This window comes from Thermobia domestica, chromosome 3 (genome assembly GCF_964235325.1).
Source record: "Thermobia domestica chromosome 3, izTheDome1.hap1.1, whole genome shotgun sequence".
Taxonomy (NCBI): domain Eukaryota; kingdom Metazoa; phylum Arthropoda; class Insecta; order Zygentoma; family Lepismatidae; genus Thermobia; species Thermobia domestica.
The window spans coordinates 64249832-64269070 of NC_137456.1; the positions used below are offsets into that span (position 1 = coordinate 64249832).

At 35.2% G+C, this 19239-nt stretch overlaps 1 protein-coding gene across 1 annotated transcript in view; it reads left to right on the plus strand.

The window, feature by feature from the left end:
* Window positions 1-16361, plus strand: part of LOC145681443 (uncharacterized) — a 245612-nt gene extending 229251 nt beyond the window's left edge. Inside the window, exons 3-5 of the mRNA XM_081753088.1 lie at window positions 1119-1251; window positions 10504-10785; window positions 15061-16361. Coding sequence (XP_081609214.1) covers window positions 1119-1251; window positions 10504-10785; window positions 15061-15398 — 753 coding nt within the window. The 3' untranslated portion in view covers window positions 15399-16361. The remainder of the gene's footprint in view (window positions 1-1118; window positions 1252-10503; window positions 10786-15060) is intronic.
* The last annotated feature ends 2878 nt before the right edge of the window (window positions 16362-19239 follow it).

Consider the following 19239-nt stretch of genomic DNA (forward strand, 5'->3'; position numbering starts at 1 on the left):
GATAGCCGCCATATTGGATTCTGGCCACCTGTCGGAGTGGGGCCACTTTGATTCCTGCTTAGTTGGTTCAGGGGAACAACATAACCGAGTGGCACCTTTTTAACACGAAGTGCAGGGTTTGGTCATTTTTTTTGCCTTAAGCTCCCCTACTATATGCTAGATTTTAATATCAAGTCTTGCCCAATTAAATTTTAGTTGTAAGTTTGGCGAAGATCCCCGGAGCGGGCATAGTATCCGAATACTTAGACAAACTTAAATCGCCGGCCGCCCATCGGTAATTAGGAAACAGGGAGTGTGTTCGCGTCAGTTTCACAAGAAGTTGATAGAAATCCAGTGTGCATATGCCGCAGCCGACAGTGTAGAAGACAGGTCCGCAACTAGAGGGGCTAGGGGGCCTGGCCCCCTAAACTTTTCGTGTCCCCTAGACTTTAACACAAAATGCTATTATTAATACATAAACTTAATTTAGCTATGTGTAAGAGAATTTTTAATGACTTGGCCCTCCCTAACATATTCATGCCCCCCCCCCCACACACACAAACCTCTGTGGCTGGTTGCGGGCTTAGTGGAAGATTATTTGTAATTGTCTAAAATTGTACCAATTCCGACTAAAATTCTTACAGGCCCTGAAATCTACCGACAAGGAGAAGAGACTTTGTTTCTGCCATCTGTAGAAAGCAAGAATTCTACTTCCTTAGCCTCCAAGTTCTCCTGACCTTACCCCTCGTGATTTCTTTCTGTAGAATTTTGTCACAGAAAAATTCAACTAGCCAGCTTAAATGTTCTTCGAGTACGCGTTATAGAGGGCATTGTATCCGTTGATCGTGAAATGATAATGTTACAGGTTTGATATGTGTCGAGGTACAAAAGGGACTTACATTGAACATCTTTCTTTGATTTGTAAAATTATAGGCACATAACAAAACAAATCTTTTTGAATTTTTATTTTCTTTGATATCACTTTTTTGTATGTACATGTTAATATACGTGAACTTTTAATGTTTGTAACCGGGAAGATAATTCTGTACAATTCTTTAAATAGAACTTTTTTTTTTTTTGGAGATCAATTGTATAAAAAAAAAAACTATTAACTTTCGATTATTTTCTGTTACTTTCAGATCTATTCAACAGTGGTTCTTCTGTTGTCGTTCTCTGCACTAACTGAATCATCGCCAGTGACGAAGTCTTCGATGCACGTACACTTCATCTCGCCTCCCGTCGCTTATGGTCATGGGTTGGACATTATCAATCGTACGTAATTTACTGAATATTAGGGGACAATAACTTAAAGAGTTTTCCAAATATGTGTAACAATAATTGTTGAAGAATGTTCTTAAATGCCGCTATTTATGGCACATTTCTCAAAGTTTAGATAGAAAAAACTAATATAAGTAGTTCCCCTTCAGAACAAAAATATCACTGTTTCATTATATTTTTATTCAGCCCCGATTTACACGGACTGACAGAATGCTTGAAAAGTACGGATCATCTTAAGCACTCTTTAAGCATTCTGTTCGCGCAATACAATGCGGAGAAACTGCTGTCATTCATCTAAAAAAAAGTTTTACGTCTGATTGTCTTGTCAACATGGATGATTTTCACCTGCAGTAATATAGTACATACGGCTACAAATACTAAAGAAACGCAGGAAAAATATAAAATGTTGAGTTTAGAAAGTTTAGTGATTAAAAATCAATAAAATACTCTATTTTAGGGATAAATTTTGAACAGCTCTATTCAGCTAAAGTAGGTAGTAGTAATGTTCCAAAATTCATTGCAAACAGTTCAGCCATTTTCCTGTGAAGCGATTACAAATAGGAGACGACGTCGATTTTAATGTGACAATTTAAAAAAAAAATCCTGTTTCCCTTTTAAAACGAAAAAAGAAGCTTGAACATGTGTTTTCTTACTTTTAATAAGTTTATAGTTTCATCTTCTTAACTTGACTGGCCCATGAGATACTGATTTTTGGCATAAATTTTGAACCATTTCTACCCTTTTAGAATACACTCTTTAATCAAAGAAGTAGAAGATAATAATTTACGTCAAGGTATATTGCAAAATTTATTTCAAACTGTTCTACCGATTCCCAGCGATCTGATCACAAACAACAAGCGAGCTCGTCCTAGCTATTTTGCGTAGGAGGCCCTGGTTCGATCCTCGAGAAGAGATCATGTGGTTGGAATCTCATGTTAACCTGTGGGTCCACGTCTCTTATACAGAATGTAACAAGTACGCAACCACAACATCGTCAGTGCAAGTTTGGTTGCATATCTCCCAGGCTTAAAACGATCATTTTTGCCAAGAAAATTGTTTTCTCTGCCTTCCTACCCCCAGGCGTTGAATTCGTGTCAAACCAAACTTCTTTGCGTAGTGAATACTGTAATACTACTTCTTATTTAAGAAAATATTTATTGAAATTGTTCTGCAATATTTAAAGTCCACAGCAATTTGACGAAATCCCAACTCCAAATTTAATGGCTCATAACTCGGGGACAAAAAGGCTGAACACCATATTATTTCAGGCACTTGTGCAGCAAGTCAAGGTCTATCTATCACCACGCCATGTTTGATCCAGTTGGGATAAGTTCAGTTGAACTTGTACGAAACATAGGTTCCTTGATTTTTCAGAAAGAATCGTTGAAGGACGATTTTTTTCTGCAATAGGGAATCTTAACTAGTTTGCTATCTTTGTGTGTTATTCTAAGTATAATCTCTGTATGTTTCATTTTGTATACGGTAGTCAGAAGGTGATTAATGATTTTGTTAAAGCCTGCGTCTCCGATCCAGATATCAAAAAAGAAAATAAAGGTATAAATTTATCATATGCGTAGTTTAATTACATGTTATTTTTGACACACAAATCGAAGGCATAAAACACTAGGTAATCAGACATTCATCATCTGCAGACTAGTCAGAACGAAGAATGAACCGATGTATGTTACAAATTACAAATAAAGATAGAAAAATACTAGTAATCAGGAAGAGGAGAAGAGCGACTTATATTATGGTGAAAATAAAACACTGAAATGTGTCCATTGGCAAGACATATTGCAGGTAGAATTATGATGGATGGACAAAAGCAAATTTTTTCTCTGGACGCAAATAACATAAAGCGCGCGAGCTAGGAAATTCAGTCATCAAGTTTTCCACTTTTACGAGAATCTAGAGGCGTGTTTGAAAACTGCAATTAAGTTTTTAACTCTTCTCTATTTATTTGTCTTACCCCATTTTGCCACCTTTTCTTAACCTCAATAATGATCTCATTATACAGTTCCTCTTTCTAGCCCATGAACAACGTCTTCCTTCAGTACAGTTATCAAGTCCTAGTCATTCGAACGAAATCAACTTGAATTGTCTAGTGTTTCACAATGTAAATACAAAGGGCAAAAATCCTTAAGGCTAAATCCCATTATAATCTAAAGGCTAAATCTCCAAATTTGGTTCGCTGATTTACCCTGCAGGCGCAGGAAGTTGATTACATTATGAATTTCCGTTTTGCTATTTATGACACCGTTTCATATACTACTGTCCTAATTTTTAGACTATGCTATGCACAAGTATTGGAACTCTTATAGAGCGGCTTTGTCCGTCCGTCAGTCCGTCTGTCGAAAGGTATCAGAGCAAAAAAAGATGCGTTTTTTTTTTTGCAATCGATTCAACATCTCAATAATAAGTGCCAACTGCTTCTTGAACTTTCTATTCAAACCAGAAGTGCTTCAAATTAATAATTTCCGGTTTCAACTTTTGTCTCCATAGAGCGCAAACGATAAAAGATAGCGAGAAGTAGTTTTTCGCAATCAATTCAGCGTCTCAAGGCAACGTACCATGACTATCTCGAACACTACCAAAACCAGAAGTGGTTCAAATTTATATAACTTCCAGTTTCAATACTGATTTTTAGAGAGTAAAAATGGTCACGGATATCGAGATCCAGTTTTCTGCAATTTGTTCAGCGCTCCAAGAATAAATTCCATCTTCTCCGCTAACCTTCTATTAAAACAGAAGTGGTTCTAATTAACTATTTCTAGTTTCAATAACTATCGCCATAGAACAAAGCTGATATTAGACAGAGACAAGCGGTTTTATGCAATCGATGCAGAGTCTCAAGAGAACATACCAAACACTCTCCCAAAATCGGAAGTGGTTTAAATTTACTACTACTTCCGATTTGAATCCTGATTTCCATAGAGCAAAAACGGTAAGAGACATCAAGATGCAGTTTTTGCAATCCATTTAGCTTCCAAAGAGTAGGTTCTATCTCCTCCCTTAACCATCTATTCAGTCCGGAGGTGGTTTGAATGAACGAGTTCTGGTTTCAACCTTTATTGCCATAGAACAAAAATAGCAAGTCGTAACGAATAACTGCCTTTTGATATGGATTCAGCGACCAAGGAATCGGTTCTATCTTTGATCTTATTAATCTATTGCAACCAGAACCAGTACCAGTTATAGATGTACTACTTTAGGTTTGAGTATGAATTCCCATAGTTTGGAAGTCTACTGAAACGAAACTCACTTATTATTTCATATTTCACCCGCGCTCTCCATGGGAATTTAAAATGAGTTATGCATCTTTACAGTGATATGGATCACTCCCGTCAGCTGGAACAATTTCTTGGTAAAATTATGAAACTTTACAACTGACCCTTGTATGTAAATGTTCTCGTACAAAGTGATGCGACAAAATTAAAAAGAACTGTGGGTTAGCGTGGAAACCAACTGCCCAAAGGATAGATAACTGTGGACCCCATTACTATCCCAAATCCTCAATGATGACCAAATGTCTCACGCAGCGGTATTCAAGAGAACGGTTTCATTGTAGTTTTAGAGAATTTGTTACACGAATGGAATTTAGTTTCAGTTTTTAACCATCATAAGTTTGGTTTCAAATAGGGCTACTTAAGATGAATAAATATTAGACTGAATTAAATGACTATTTCCAGGAAGTATATTTATTTAAAACCTACATTAATACTTTATTAACTATGTAACTGTTTTCTTTTAACAAAAAAAAATGCTTCAAACTCTTCGCTAAGCTCACTCCCGCTTCTTTGAAATTTAGTTAATAATAGGACCATCATACGTCCCGTTTTGTCCGGGACAGTCCCATTTTACAGGCATGTCCCAGCCGTTCCGTCAGTAGATAGAAAAAAGTAGTATTTGTCCTGTTTTATGCAAGTGAAAGAAGTAATTAACAAACCCAGTACCTTTACACTTTATAAAGATATTAATAATTATTAATTATAATTAATAATAACAAAGAAGCACGAATTGAAATGAAATTCCCTACATTAAACATGATCGCAGTATTGCTCGAAAGGCAGCAGAGGTTTCAGCAGTTGCTTGCTTGTTGAACAAACTTCAACGTGTCTTTCCTTTTTCATAAGTATCGAATTACTTGACCCCTCCCTGTAACAAGGAGGGAGAGAGGAGATAGAGCTGATATCAGGGCGCTGATTAGAACAAAGGTAGGCCTAAAAGTATAGGGATGCTAATTTAGTACCAGTAGCAATCCTAGCCATTCTTTTTCACTTCTAACCATTTTACGTATAGCCAATCTTCAATCATGAATAACATGGACAAGTAAAAAGTCTAACTTACATTTTGCAACAATGAAATCTATGTTACTGGTACGGGTAAAGTTCACAGACAACTGCAGTGAATTTTATGAAAAACTAGTGAAGAATAAAGCTATTCTCAGGAAGATAGATTCTTCTGACAAATACTTCTAGCATTCTTCAGTTCAAGAGTCAACTACTCACCCAATGTAATATCAAGAATTCGAGTAGGGCAAAGGATCAAATGCAGGCATCATCATATCTTACTATATTGTAAGTTAAATATTGTTTATTTTATATAACTTACAACTTATATATAGTATGTTATATTACAATATAAATGTATTAGGTATTGCATAAGGTAAACAGGAACTAATTTACATACTGACCTGTTTCTGATTTCTCATGATTTTTAAAAAGCCGGAACCTGTCCCGTTTTATGCTGAAAATTTTATGGTCATCCTAGTTAATACGCGTAACTTAAAGATAATGAGACGTAATAAAAATATGGAAAGTGAACCAGGTAATTTCTGCATAATACTATTAAATAAACTAATCGTATGTTATACACAAATTTGAGTGCACAGTTTTTGACATCATAATTGTTGGATACTCATATCTTTACACTACATGGAGGCAATTATTAGTTCGTATAATCGTTTCATATATCGTCGCTGCGCCTCGAAGAACTGCTATTTCATTTTTGTCGAAAATGAGTTAGGTCATGCATATAAACCAGAAAGCTGTCAGGCAGCGTCCCTTATAATATCATAAGTTAATATTCAATTGTTTCGCCACAAGAATGAAAAATTATAGATTGAAATTAAAGGCTTCTGGTTCTCAAATTATAGCATTGGTTAATGTATATAAATCGTGTATCTGCTTATACAGGCGCAAAAGCTGCTGCGTAAAAAAAAAAAAAAAAAAAAAACCTACAACAATGCCCAGTGCACAATATAGGCAGAACCAATTTTATTGTATTTTTCAGGTGTTTCCGTGTATTTGGCAAAATTTCAAGAGTTCGGAATATTTTTTGTTTCTCCTGAAAAAGTTGTGGTTTTAACACATAGCAGTTCTTCGAGGCGCAGCGACGATATACTATCTGGCTCACTTTCTACATTTTTAAAAATATTTTTCGTTATCTTTAAGTTATCAAATAAGTTTCAAATATAGTGAGTGAGCGTATAGGGAAGAGGCTTTGCGTACAAATTTGTAAATTTACTGTGTATAGTTGTATTGTATCTTTCAATAACACTAATTCACAAACGTATCATTTTCAGGTATACAGTTTATTGGATGTATAGCAAATAACAAACTGACTTTATAATGACTATTTTGTTTAGAGTTAACGATTTTGAATGAACAACTAAATTTGTATATATACAAAGGGCGTTATATATAAGGTGGGTGGAATTAACTCCCTATTGAAAATTGTTCATAACTTTTGTAATACGAACTAATTTTCAAGAAACAAGTGACATTTTGTTTCTTACAATGATAAAATTATTATGCACTGCTAGAATTCAACCATTATCCTCCAGTTTGCCTAAACGATTGTGGCAAATACTCCAGCAAGAACTTGGTAGTAATTTCCATGAACGAAAATTGAATTCTTCCTTCAGAACAGTTTATATTGTATGTAAGGTTAAATCACTATCGCGAGATGCCTGTCTTCACGATTTCTAAGGGCTTCGAGTCTAATATCCTCGGACGGAAGAAGTGAAAAAGACGTTAAGTTCCAGAATAGCGCAGGCTAAACAAGCATTCAATAGGAAAAAAGGATTGCTAACATCGAGAAATGTGTTGTTGGACGTTCGAAAACGATTTATTAAGATCCTGGTATGGAGCGTAGCGCTTTACGGATCAGAGACGTGGACATTAAGAAAAGCTGAAATATCCAAGCTGGAAGCATTTGAAATGTGGTGTTGGTGCAGAATGCTGCGCATATTATGGAACGAAAGGAAAAGCAACGAAGACGTATTAAAGGAAGCTGATGAAGGACGACAGATCATAAAGATAATAGGAAAAAGAAGAAACAGCATGCTTGGCCATCTTATTCGACACTCCGACTGGATCAACGTATTGATAGAGGAAAAGGCAGAAGGAAAACCAGGAAGAGGAAGACCAAGGATAGAATATCTAGATGCAGTTACAAAGACAAGTACCTAACCATAGAATAAAACAGCTCTCCCAAACTAGAGAAAACTTTTAAAATTTCCATGTTGCCCATCAACCTATGTTTGAGGCGAAAAGAAGAAGGGCTTCGAATGAACATTTCCGGAACGAGTTGCACGTTTTCCTCCGACCTGGATGTTGAGGAGCGACCGCGTATCCTAATATCTTCTACAGAATCTGTGTCCATTAGCTTCGAATGGCAATTCCTTATCTACCGGGAATAGACCGGGGTACGCATCTACCGCGGTACGAGGTACTTTCAGCTGCCATCTCTATACTTGCACTACGGACTGCTATACTGCGTACCGGGATGCTAACAGTGCCCGCTCACGCAAGGTTAGATGTTGTGCCATGCTCCGCCACTGATATTTATAATGACATAAATAAGATATCATATAAAAAATATTCCATTGTAAGAATTTGTTACATGAATCCACCCTGTATATATATGATATCCATTATTTTCCGTAAAACAATCTTTAAATGACAGCTTATTTCAATGGAATATAGCGTATGTATGTATTTGTATATACATTTACATTTTAAGATAAAAGATTCCTTATGTTTATTTGTATAACAATAGAAGTAATATAAACGTTATCTCGAATGTTAACGTTAGTTTGGAATTTAATGTTCGTTTTCGACAAGGATCTATAACTTAACATAGGATCCAAAACACGTATTTCCGTAGGGGATTAAACCTGAGTTTCCTGTATTAAAAGAGAGAACATTAACATTTTGCTACGAGGAATCTCTGGAAATAGACATTAGATTCAAATGAAGTTCTGATTCACTTATGTCAAGTCAGATTTATTCACGAAAATAAAGGTCATCAGTATCAACTATCTTCCAAATCGATCGCCAGACATCAAGATCTAAGAGAAGTATTATTCTTTGAGCTATGAATCGAAAAACCATTTGCATACATCGTCTGAAAATACTCGAAACAGCAACATATCAGAATTTGCACAGATGTGAGGCTTTGTATTATTCTGCTGACTTGCGCTTTCAAAGAGTAAAACTTGGGTACTTCAATTTCAGGATGTAGATGGTCCAATTGTGAGTAGTAAAGTTCTATAGTGATATCATTCGGGTTAAGTTGAAAATTCTCAAAAAGCTCAAACAAAAGCAGACAGTCATTTCCCTGTTGAACTGATCGCATCACGGAACAGATAGAAGAGTTTAATAAATTGCTTCTCGTAAACTTGATTAGAAAGAAGGTGAGCAATTCATATATATTCATGATTTCAAGATGGCTGCCGTTAATCTCTAATAACCACATCACAACTCTTAAAAATTATAGAAAAATAGAAAACATGCACCATGGCAAAAATTTCTGTCATAACAAATAATACATACATGTCTTCTAGCAGCAAAAAAAAAAAAAAAAAATCATTGAAATCGGAGCCGGACAATTGGGTGATGTCTCTTGTTAGTTACGAACTCAGTGATAATGCGAAACCACACATCTGAATTTACACTGGTATCGTAAAAAGGACCCCATAATTCGCTGCCTGGAAATTGCGTACGTGTCAATCATTGTCTCGAGAAGACGTTCCACCAGTCATACACTGTTGTTTTCCCTGGTATAGGAATACCCGAAAATCACTACTGAAAAATATCATAGAAACGTCCATACATACAATTTTATTGCAAAATACTATCTACTGAAACAACTCTGTTTCTACGTAAGACTCGCGGTGAACTCAAGGTATATAAATAAAATAACAGGTAGCCCCAGGTCGCGTTTAGTGTTCTGATTGGCTCCTTGTCCGTGACGTCTTGTGGAGGAACTTTTGCCCATATTGAAACAGTACACCAGCTAGCGCAATTGCGTATGCAGTATTTCACTAGTTCTCTTGCATTATACCTCGCGATACCCAAGGATGTTATAAAATAGACGATCTGACCACATGTATCTTCATCCTATTAGGTAACTGAATGACCGCCATATATGTTGGCTCAAAACATTGTGATCTTTATATGTAGACGTGTAGTGTGTCTCGTTTATTTTTATTTGTTCTTGCTTCAGATTTATATTATATAATGGTTACACGCTGCACGTATGGGTGTACAAATAGGAGAAATTATCTGAAATAACCTTTCACAGGTAAGACAATCACCAGTCATAAGATACGTATGGCTTCGCGATTTTGTGGTATGGGCAGATCCTCTATTTTATAACATCCTTGGCGATACCTCCACGTGACGTCACCGACCGCAAAGCATCCTGGGAAAAATGAGAGCAGAAAGGCTGAATCGAGAGTCATCTGCGTCGAACTGGCCTTCATTCCTCCTTCATTTCTAGCCAAGAAAGGTTCATGTGGTGGCAAACGTTTTTCAAGGTTCTTAACAAATATCGGAAGCAACAATACTCGTAAATACGAGTTTCGCGTTCTTCAATTATTACATTTTAAACAAGAGTCCGGTAACTTTTGAATCACCCTGTACTTTAGCGTGTCTTGAGAAAAATACACATCCAAAATGGAATGCAAAACACTTTCATATAAGGACAATTATTTTTCAACCGATAAACTAGAATGAATACTCAATGTGATTGGTATGCAAACGTTCAAGTTGGATTATATTCTGTATATAACAATGCAATTTCTCATTGGTATGGAATGTGCCTATAAAATGGGTTAGTGAAAAATTCTTGTACTAAATCACAAATTGATACATGTATTATGATATGTTATGGGTGGTTATAACTCTGGTTTCTTGTGGGTGTTGGCTGTCAAGTACTAACCCTCTTCCGACCTTACAGGTGAAGGGTCAATTTCCCCACCTCTCGTTGTTTCTGAGAGAGCAAGGAGAAAAATCACTGTTCTGCCTACAGCGGTTCCTTCTGGATACTCATACCTTCTAACGCCGTCGACTCTTCGGATAAGAAGACCTAAAACTAAAAACCGTCAGGCGCGTCCTTTGGTGTTTGCTACTACTGCCACTGGGCGTACTGGTACTGAAAGAAGACTTCGAAATGGAGGTGAAAGAGTTCGATTTCCAGATGATCTATCTACAGCTGTTGTTCCTGACATTGGAAATTATGGTGAGGGTACCTATAACAAAAAAAGCAAAGACAATATTCTGATTAATTTTCCTGTGTAAATAACTTATTAAATTATTATAAGAATTATCCTGATGAAAGTGAGACTTGGTTTATTTATTTAATATTCTCCAAACTATGTGAACATACAGGAAGACACATGGATTGCCTTCGCAGGAATGTCTATCCGCCCAAAGTTCATGATGAATTTCTCTCAATTCTTCCACGTATGTGTTCCCACAAAATAATATCTACTTATAAATTTTCTTAATGGTTCTGATTTAGAAAACCTGCCCCACCTTCCCGTAATGGTATTCAGGTGTTGTTCTTGTGTAAATTTTACATATTTTTAAACAAATTTTTAGTTACTAGTTTATTTAAATGTCTCCTTGTACTCCTCCATAGAATTTTAATTATGTACTGTACTTTGCGTCATAGTCCCTCTTCTAGATACTCCTCCGTATCTAATACCCATATTCGCGTTACTGGTTCAAGCAAGTGTTCTAAAGTGTCACTAGATTGTGAATATCCTGAATGTACAGTAGAATCCACGCTTGGCTACGAAACTAGTCCAATTGCACCAATTACCTCAGCTCCACAGTGAATCGAATCCCTTAAAAGTGTATGTTCCGAAATAGCATGAAGATGCGATAATCTCAGCGTGATAGGTCAGAGATGTACTGTGTATGGTGAAGGATCTTTGCAACGGAAGCGTTGCAGTGCATCTTGACACGACTTTACGAAAGTTACTAAACCACCTTAACCACATTGTACTGTGCGATGGCCACTTATTCTTGTCTTTGTACGATTATACATCTCGGATCTTCTAATATCCTCTATCGCCAAAAATGGCAACTCTTCGCTGAGGATGTTTTTGAACAAATCCATACTCGACATTACTTAGTCACGTGCAAACAGCATACAAATGACGTCTCAATTGCCAACTGGTTCCTTATGTACAATGCCAGCTATCACATGCATACAAAGCTCTATTTAGTGAAACAATAACACTGTTTTAAAAGTATCACTTTCATTTGGATAACTCTTATAATTACTTTTTCTTATAATGTTCACTTTGGTATTACTTTTCTGTGCTTTCATTAACTTTAACCGAAATCTATTGAAACATATATACAAACCTTATACAAAGTATTCATTTTACATAAATACTATGATAATTGAGTTTGAATTAGTCTGCCTTGTACCTACAGTATTTTATTGAAATTTCGTATTAAGTAAAGGCTAGGCCAACATCTGTAAAAATTACATCACTAGCTTTACCTTTCAGCTATCTAGCGTGCTTTCTCTGATGTTCCTGAAGAAGGAAGTTTTAGTTGGCATTACTACAGGAATCAAGCATAGTCTCAGTGATATAACGTTTAAGGGGGTTATTGGTTATAGTTTTATCTTAGTAGATAATTGAAGTTCTGCAAGTTAATGGTAAGAAAATGAAGTAAATATATCATAATGCAACATACGGTCGTGTTGATACGTAGTTCTTATATTATTAAGTAAGGCTGGACATTTGACCTGGAATCGTGATGCAAAACACATGCGTTTTCATTTCAATTAAGTTTGAGAGGTGGGAGATAGTTCAAGCTTTGCTTATCGTGATTGAGGTTTTAAACTATTTTTTCTTACATTTTGTTGTGTTGTGTAATATCAAAAAATATTATGTTTAACATGAGCTTTCACAGGATTTGCTGCTTTCTTCGAATATCCTACTTTAGCACATTGATAAATATACTATTTTGATAAAAGTAAATAGACAACGAAAAATAAGCCTTTGGTCATTTATACTTATCAGTCCAGATAAAGAACTATTCTTCATGCTAGAGTAAGTAGTTTGGCGGAATCCCCTTTTGCATCACGTAAAAGTGTCAACCTTACGTGCCATGGTAACCAGTAGTTCATTGATGAACATCCTGTGACATCCATCACAGAATGCCTCAAATTATTGTTGCAGTCATTTGCGGAACTTTAGTTGTAGGAATTGCCAAACATTTTCCATAGGACTCATGTCTGCAGACGTCCCAGGCCACGGCAAAATATGAACCCTTTTTTGGCTTTCCTATCAGGTGGTTAGCTTCGCTGTATTGCATGGTGTCACGTCATCCATTAATTGCGTGGAGTCCCGTGACAGTTTGCCTGTTTCAAACGAAGGCAAGAATCCATCTTGGAATACATCTATGTATCCATAGGTGCAGCATAGATGTCCCCATCTTATCAAATGAGGTTACTATGACTACTTTCTAAATTTCAGCCCATAGCATGGCGCTTAAGCCTTTGTATTTTCCCATGGAATAGTATAATTTTGCTGAATCATGATCTGTCGATAGCTTCCACATTTACTATCAACTGCTGTCGTATAATTGGTAAAATCGATTTTCATCAGAGAACGCAACATGATATCAAAATATACCAGAATATTATGGCTTGTTGCATATAGAGGTGGCCAAACTGTGTCTCTGTATATACCTTTTTAAAGTAGAGGCTTCTTTTGGACGAATCTCGTCGTGGCCGGTCCCAGGTCCGTGCTAAAAAAAAGGGGGAAGAGCCTCAAGTAAGAAGTGAAGATTGTCTGTATAATACTTAAGTGTGCATCACCTACACTCATTTTTAAGATACCAACCTGGGGTAAGCAAAACTTTGCATATTGCTTTATTTTAACCTTACTTTTCTTATAGGGCAATGTTTGATGCCAATGAATATAGGTGGAGGTGGTAATTGGATCCCTTACTGGGAAGGTGAGATGTTAGAAGAAGCTGTCAGCTTCCCAAATGGATCAATGACACGGACCTTTGGGCCTAGTAGTGCGTGGTACCTCACCACGCTACGATATAAGACAGGCTGTTCTAGCCGCACTTACTAGAAGAGGGCGATTGGTACCTCCTAAATGGAAATACTGTATATGTCTAGTGCAGATAAACTACATTACCCATTGGTATCCCTAATGTATGGTGTACCTCTTTAGTAAAATGAGGTAGGCAGGCATTAGGACCTCGTCTTTCCTACCGGGAGAGGGAAGCCGACGGAATACCTCCCAAATAATGGGTGAGTAAGACGTGACCTTGGATCCGGCAAGTGGTTGATTGGACGTCTGCGCGGTACCTCTTGGCACTAGTTGAACAAGTAGAGCCAGGATTCGACCCCCGTGGGTTATCCTAGGGTTCCTGGTTTGGGTTGGACTTTGCCTGGCTGTGATCATACCGTGAAATTCAGTTAACTTGGGACTATGTTCTCCAAGGGGGTGGCGGTCATCTCTGCTACTCCATAATGTATGTTATGTACCTTACTTAAATAATTATCGTTCACATGTGATAGTATAATAGCAAATCGTGATTCTAGATATTATGCCTTCAAATAACTCATTTTATCGCGTTATTAATTTCAATATGTTGTTAGTACTTCGAAGGTTTTTTTTTGGTTAGAGCTGTATACTTTTAGTATTGTGCTAGATCAATAGCGGTTAGATTGCATATTAATGTTTCGAGGGTATTTTTGGATAGAACTATATACTTTTAGTATTGTGTTAAATCAACATTGATTGAATTGCATACTATTGTTTCTAGAGTATTTTTGACTAGGACTGTGCACTTTTGGTGTTGTGTTAGATCAATATAGCAGCGATATATAGTCAGTATTTTTGTAAGAATTGGAACGAAGAAAAGAATTAAAGAAATGTTTAATATTTTTGGTCAATGATTCGAACTAAGCTCTAAATACTTTAATTGTGAATTAAGTTTTGTTTTGTTTTTTATAGAAGAAATGTTCCGTCTGCACATAATTTTAAGTTGCTACATAAAATTCAACTCCCAGACTGGTGCTGGTAGGTCATTCACATATCTTTAGATCAATTAAGGAAGTTAAGTTGCTACATAACTTCCTTAATTGATCTAAAGATATGTGAATGACCTACCAGCACCAGTCTGGGAGTTGAATTTTATTTCATTTAAAATAAGAATAATTTACAAAGTATTGAAATAATAGTTAATTAAACTTATTTTTCCTTTTACCAACTAATTTCTGTCATTTGGCATTATTGTTAAATTTTTAGCGATAAATTCAGTTATAATTTTAGAAGTATTAGGTAGGCTTTGTAAGTCGTCCAGCTATTTTCTAAAGATTCTTATTGGCAAAACTGCATCAGAGATTGCTGTTATTAACATTTATTAAGCTTACTTTCGGGGGTTGATCGATTACTCCTGTCGTCGTTGGGAATATTGTACTGTATATTTTATAGTTATACTCTAATATTTATTCATACGTTCTTTTTAGCTTTTTCTGAAGAATTCCCAACTGCTTCATATACAACTTTAGCGGCACATACTCCAAATCCACAATCTTTATATCCAAATGGAGTATTCCTTCCGCCAGGAGAAAACGAAATATCTGACTTTGCACCCGCAAATTCAGAAGAGGAAGAAGACGACCCACTTCTTGGAGATGAAGAAACAGTGGCCTATCTTCTAAGGACTGTATTATATTTCGAAGATTTTCCTCACGAACGTGCTCTGATCAATTTACAAAAGCGAAGACATGGTAATAAATTGATCGGAATTCGATTAGGAAGTCTGCGGCCATATTTTAAATTTTCTCGATTTTCAAAAACGTAAATTCGATAGTGTTTCATGAGTTCATATTTTAATGGAGAACTCATGAACTTTTTTATTTATTCAAGTGCAATTTTACCAGTATCTTTGGAAAACTTACCAGACGAATTAGTGATGCTTTCTTTTATTTTTATACTAGACTTCACAAATGATAACGAATTAGTAGTAGAAATACAATCAACGCAACTTTTTGCATTCGAAGACAGAGACAGCGTTTGGGTAGGGGGCCTAAAATGTATCTCGAGGGTTCAATTTTGAGTTTTCATTTATATCAACGTCAAATTGCAATTGTAAGATAAGGTATTTATAACCCAAATATTGGAAGATCAAGATTTCATAAGAAAAGAAACAGTGGGTCCTGAAGGCAAGATGATCAAAATTTAGGGGCTGCGGTGGCTCTGTGGTAGAGTGTTTACCTCTGGTGTGTGGGGTCCCTGGTTTGCTCCAAGTGAACTTTGTGGTGAACAAACACCGTGTGCGTGGTTTTCTCGGAGTTCTCCCGTCTCCTTTAACTTTATTAATTCCACCATTGCATTTATTTTTCATCATCACCGTCTCCTTTAGCCCAGCCGACATAAGTGTGGGACGCGTCAAACTGAAAGATTTCATTTTGATCAAAATTTAAGCTATAATTGACCAGAAAATATTGGCGTAGACTTCGTGAATTTAAAGATACAGTGCAAAGTATTAAAAGTGCAAAAATGTGGTGATATTGAGAAAACATACAATAAAGTGTTTGCATTTTTTTAAAAAAAAAAGTGCAAAAAGATGTAATGAAAATAAACTTTAGCGTGTTCTTTGGAGGAGAAATTAATTTGCGCATCTTACTTAATAACAAAACAAATCGTCTAAAATCCCTAATATTACTAATAATGAAAATATGCTAAAATAAGGACGATTTTTTAAAATAATAGGTAAACTCATTACTATGTTTCGTCATATAACGAACAATATTATGAAACGTTATTATTCGTGTGTTCGTTTTTCGTATATTTGTGAATAAAATCATGTTGCTTTAAAGTATATTTATGCATTTCATACTCTTATTTTTTTTTTTAAGTTTTTATGTATTATGTAAGTATGCTATTTAGTTCTATGCAAAGTTGCACATCATTAATTCTCTTTTGGGCCTGTTGCTTACAATCAACATCGCTTTCTCTTGTGTTACAAATACGAATGAAAACTTCAGTGACCGTTACATTGGAATTCTTGCTTGCATACAATATTTATATACGTGATTTGCGGATCATTTGTTTAGATAGTTGTAATCTGTTCGTAGGTTTCCTTAAGAAAAATTCCCTCGACTGACACAAAATTTTCCCTTTTCTTATCAAATTTTCCCTAGTGTGTTGAGTGTCCAATTCCTATGGCAAAAGTTTTTTTTTTTTTTTTTTTTTTTTTTTTTTTTACAAACAAATACATGCTAATACACACAACTAGCAATGGGTGCTGATTTGGCTACTTTGAACCAATATTATTGCTATTGTATTGGTTTATTTCTGTAGAACAAATAAAAAACTAAGTATTTATATTGGTCAGTCTGCTCGACAATTTACCTTGATTTTTACGTTTTATCAAAAATCCCTTTTTCCATTTTAACTAAATTTAACCACGAAATTTTCCTAAATTAGGGGAAATTTTCCTCAGACTACGAACACTGGGGACGGTCAAAGTCAGTATACAGAAGCTTTGATTTGTAGCAGCGTCGGCTTTCCAACTAGGCAAACAGGGAAAGTTAACTGGGGATGCAGAATTCAGAAGGGTCACAAAAGGGATAAAATCAACATTTGAAACAATTGTTTTTTTCTAAATTATTATTGCAACGTTGTGTTTGGTTTAGTACATTTTATTATTTCTTTGGAATATTAAACCTAAATTTTGTCAAAACGATTTCATAGTTCACACTCAACATTGGTCAGAAAGCGTTGCGTAACGCCATCTAGAGTTCATTCGTGGCTAAGCTGTTAGCATACGCGAGTTTGTCGTACGAGACCCGGGTTCGATTCCCAGTGGGAGATCATGTGATTCGGATTCCACGTTAATCAGTAGGTCCACGTCTCATATAGCCTCGCTGCTCAAAGGCAAGTTAAACTCAAAATCAACTCATCAACTCAACGTAACGCCATCTTACTAAACTACTGACCCCAAAAGATATCTTTGAATACTAAAAAGTAAATGTATTATAAAACAACCTGTGACTAAAGTAAAACTGTGGGAGGATTTCATTAGTGGACATCTTTATAATGGGATGGGCGTGGTGGTGGGTGAGAGCCTTCTGCTCAGAAATTGGTTAGGGCCACAAAATGCCTAAATCCGCCACTGGTCTGTAGGAAGATATTTCAACCAAATTGATGCTAATTACTCCTGAGATACATTCCTAATTATAATAGACCATATTACGACTAATGTTGTTCACTAGCAATATGATTAGTTATTTTAGGGCAATGTTGCTTGGAAATATATATATATATATATATATATATATATATATATATATATATATATATATATATATATATATATATATATATATATATATATATATAGACCTATTATATTTTGTATCCTAAATATAAAAATGCTTTAAAGTTACAAAATCATGGTTAGGAAGGCATGTATCAACCATAAAAGCAAACTAAACATTTTAACAGGAATTTCTCAATGCTTGCCAATTAAAGGGTTAAAGCGAAATGAATAAAGTGGGATTTTGTTACTAATAATGTTACTCAAACACGAACAAGGAAATCCCTATTGAGTGGAAGCATCATAAATATAAGTGAAGACTAAAATGTTTGTGCTTTATTTACACTATGTTTATAAAGAAGAAAGTTTCTCGTAAGTTAATTTTGCTAGCAAATAGATTATCTAATTTGTAAATAAATATATTTCCTACTTTGCTCGATTGTTCACGTATAGATCGGCCCCCCTTCCCATCACTGATAATAGTGTGCAAGAAGAAGAAGATCGGCCGATTTTACTAGGTTTAGCCTTCTCCGCAGAACCTGTTGCTTTCCGTTCTAGTTTGTGAAGTCTAGTATAGTAATATTCGTTCACATCCAAGTGCTGCTGAGGCATCCATTAGTCTTAGTGCTCTTAAAATATTCTAATAGTTGTCTTAATGTGTAATGCATTATTTGAATAATGGTTCAAACAATTAATTGTTTATTCAAATAGTATTTCTCGAATAATTATTCGTTATTCAAGTTTGTGAGTAATGATTATTCGTAGAATATGTTGTTTGAATATTCAAAGTTGGAACTATCCAATTATGAATGTTACTAATTCCCATCAATTTCAATGTTTTCAATCATAAAAATAAGTGTTTCTGCTGATCATATGAAAGTTTAAAGCTTTTATCTTTTGCTAATTCTGGAAAAGATGTCATGAACATTATTTTTAACTTTTAACAAATCAAATGTTCATTAAATGATTATGTTCTTCACAGTGGAAACATAGTTATGAACAAAATGACACACAACATGCGATTATAGGAATATATTAGTTTCTAATTTCATCAAATCTCGTCACTTTCCTTGTTTTATTATTTTGTTATGTAATGTACAGATCATAGTTTATATTACACATATGGGTTACTTGTAATCCTAATTTGAGTGTAATATAAGTAAATCAAATAGAATTACTGAATAAAATGCTTTATAATTTTAAGAATCCTTATACATTTCTCTCTTTGAGATATAATGTACTTACTTTAACTTGTAAAATATTTTTTTAAAATCCGAGAAATTGATGTATTTTTTTAAATATTCTATTTAACTGAACTATGCAAATATGAACCTTATTTTTTGAAATATTTTTTTTTTATAAATATACAAATTCTTAATAG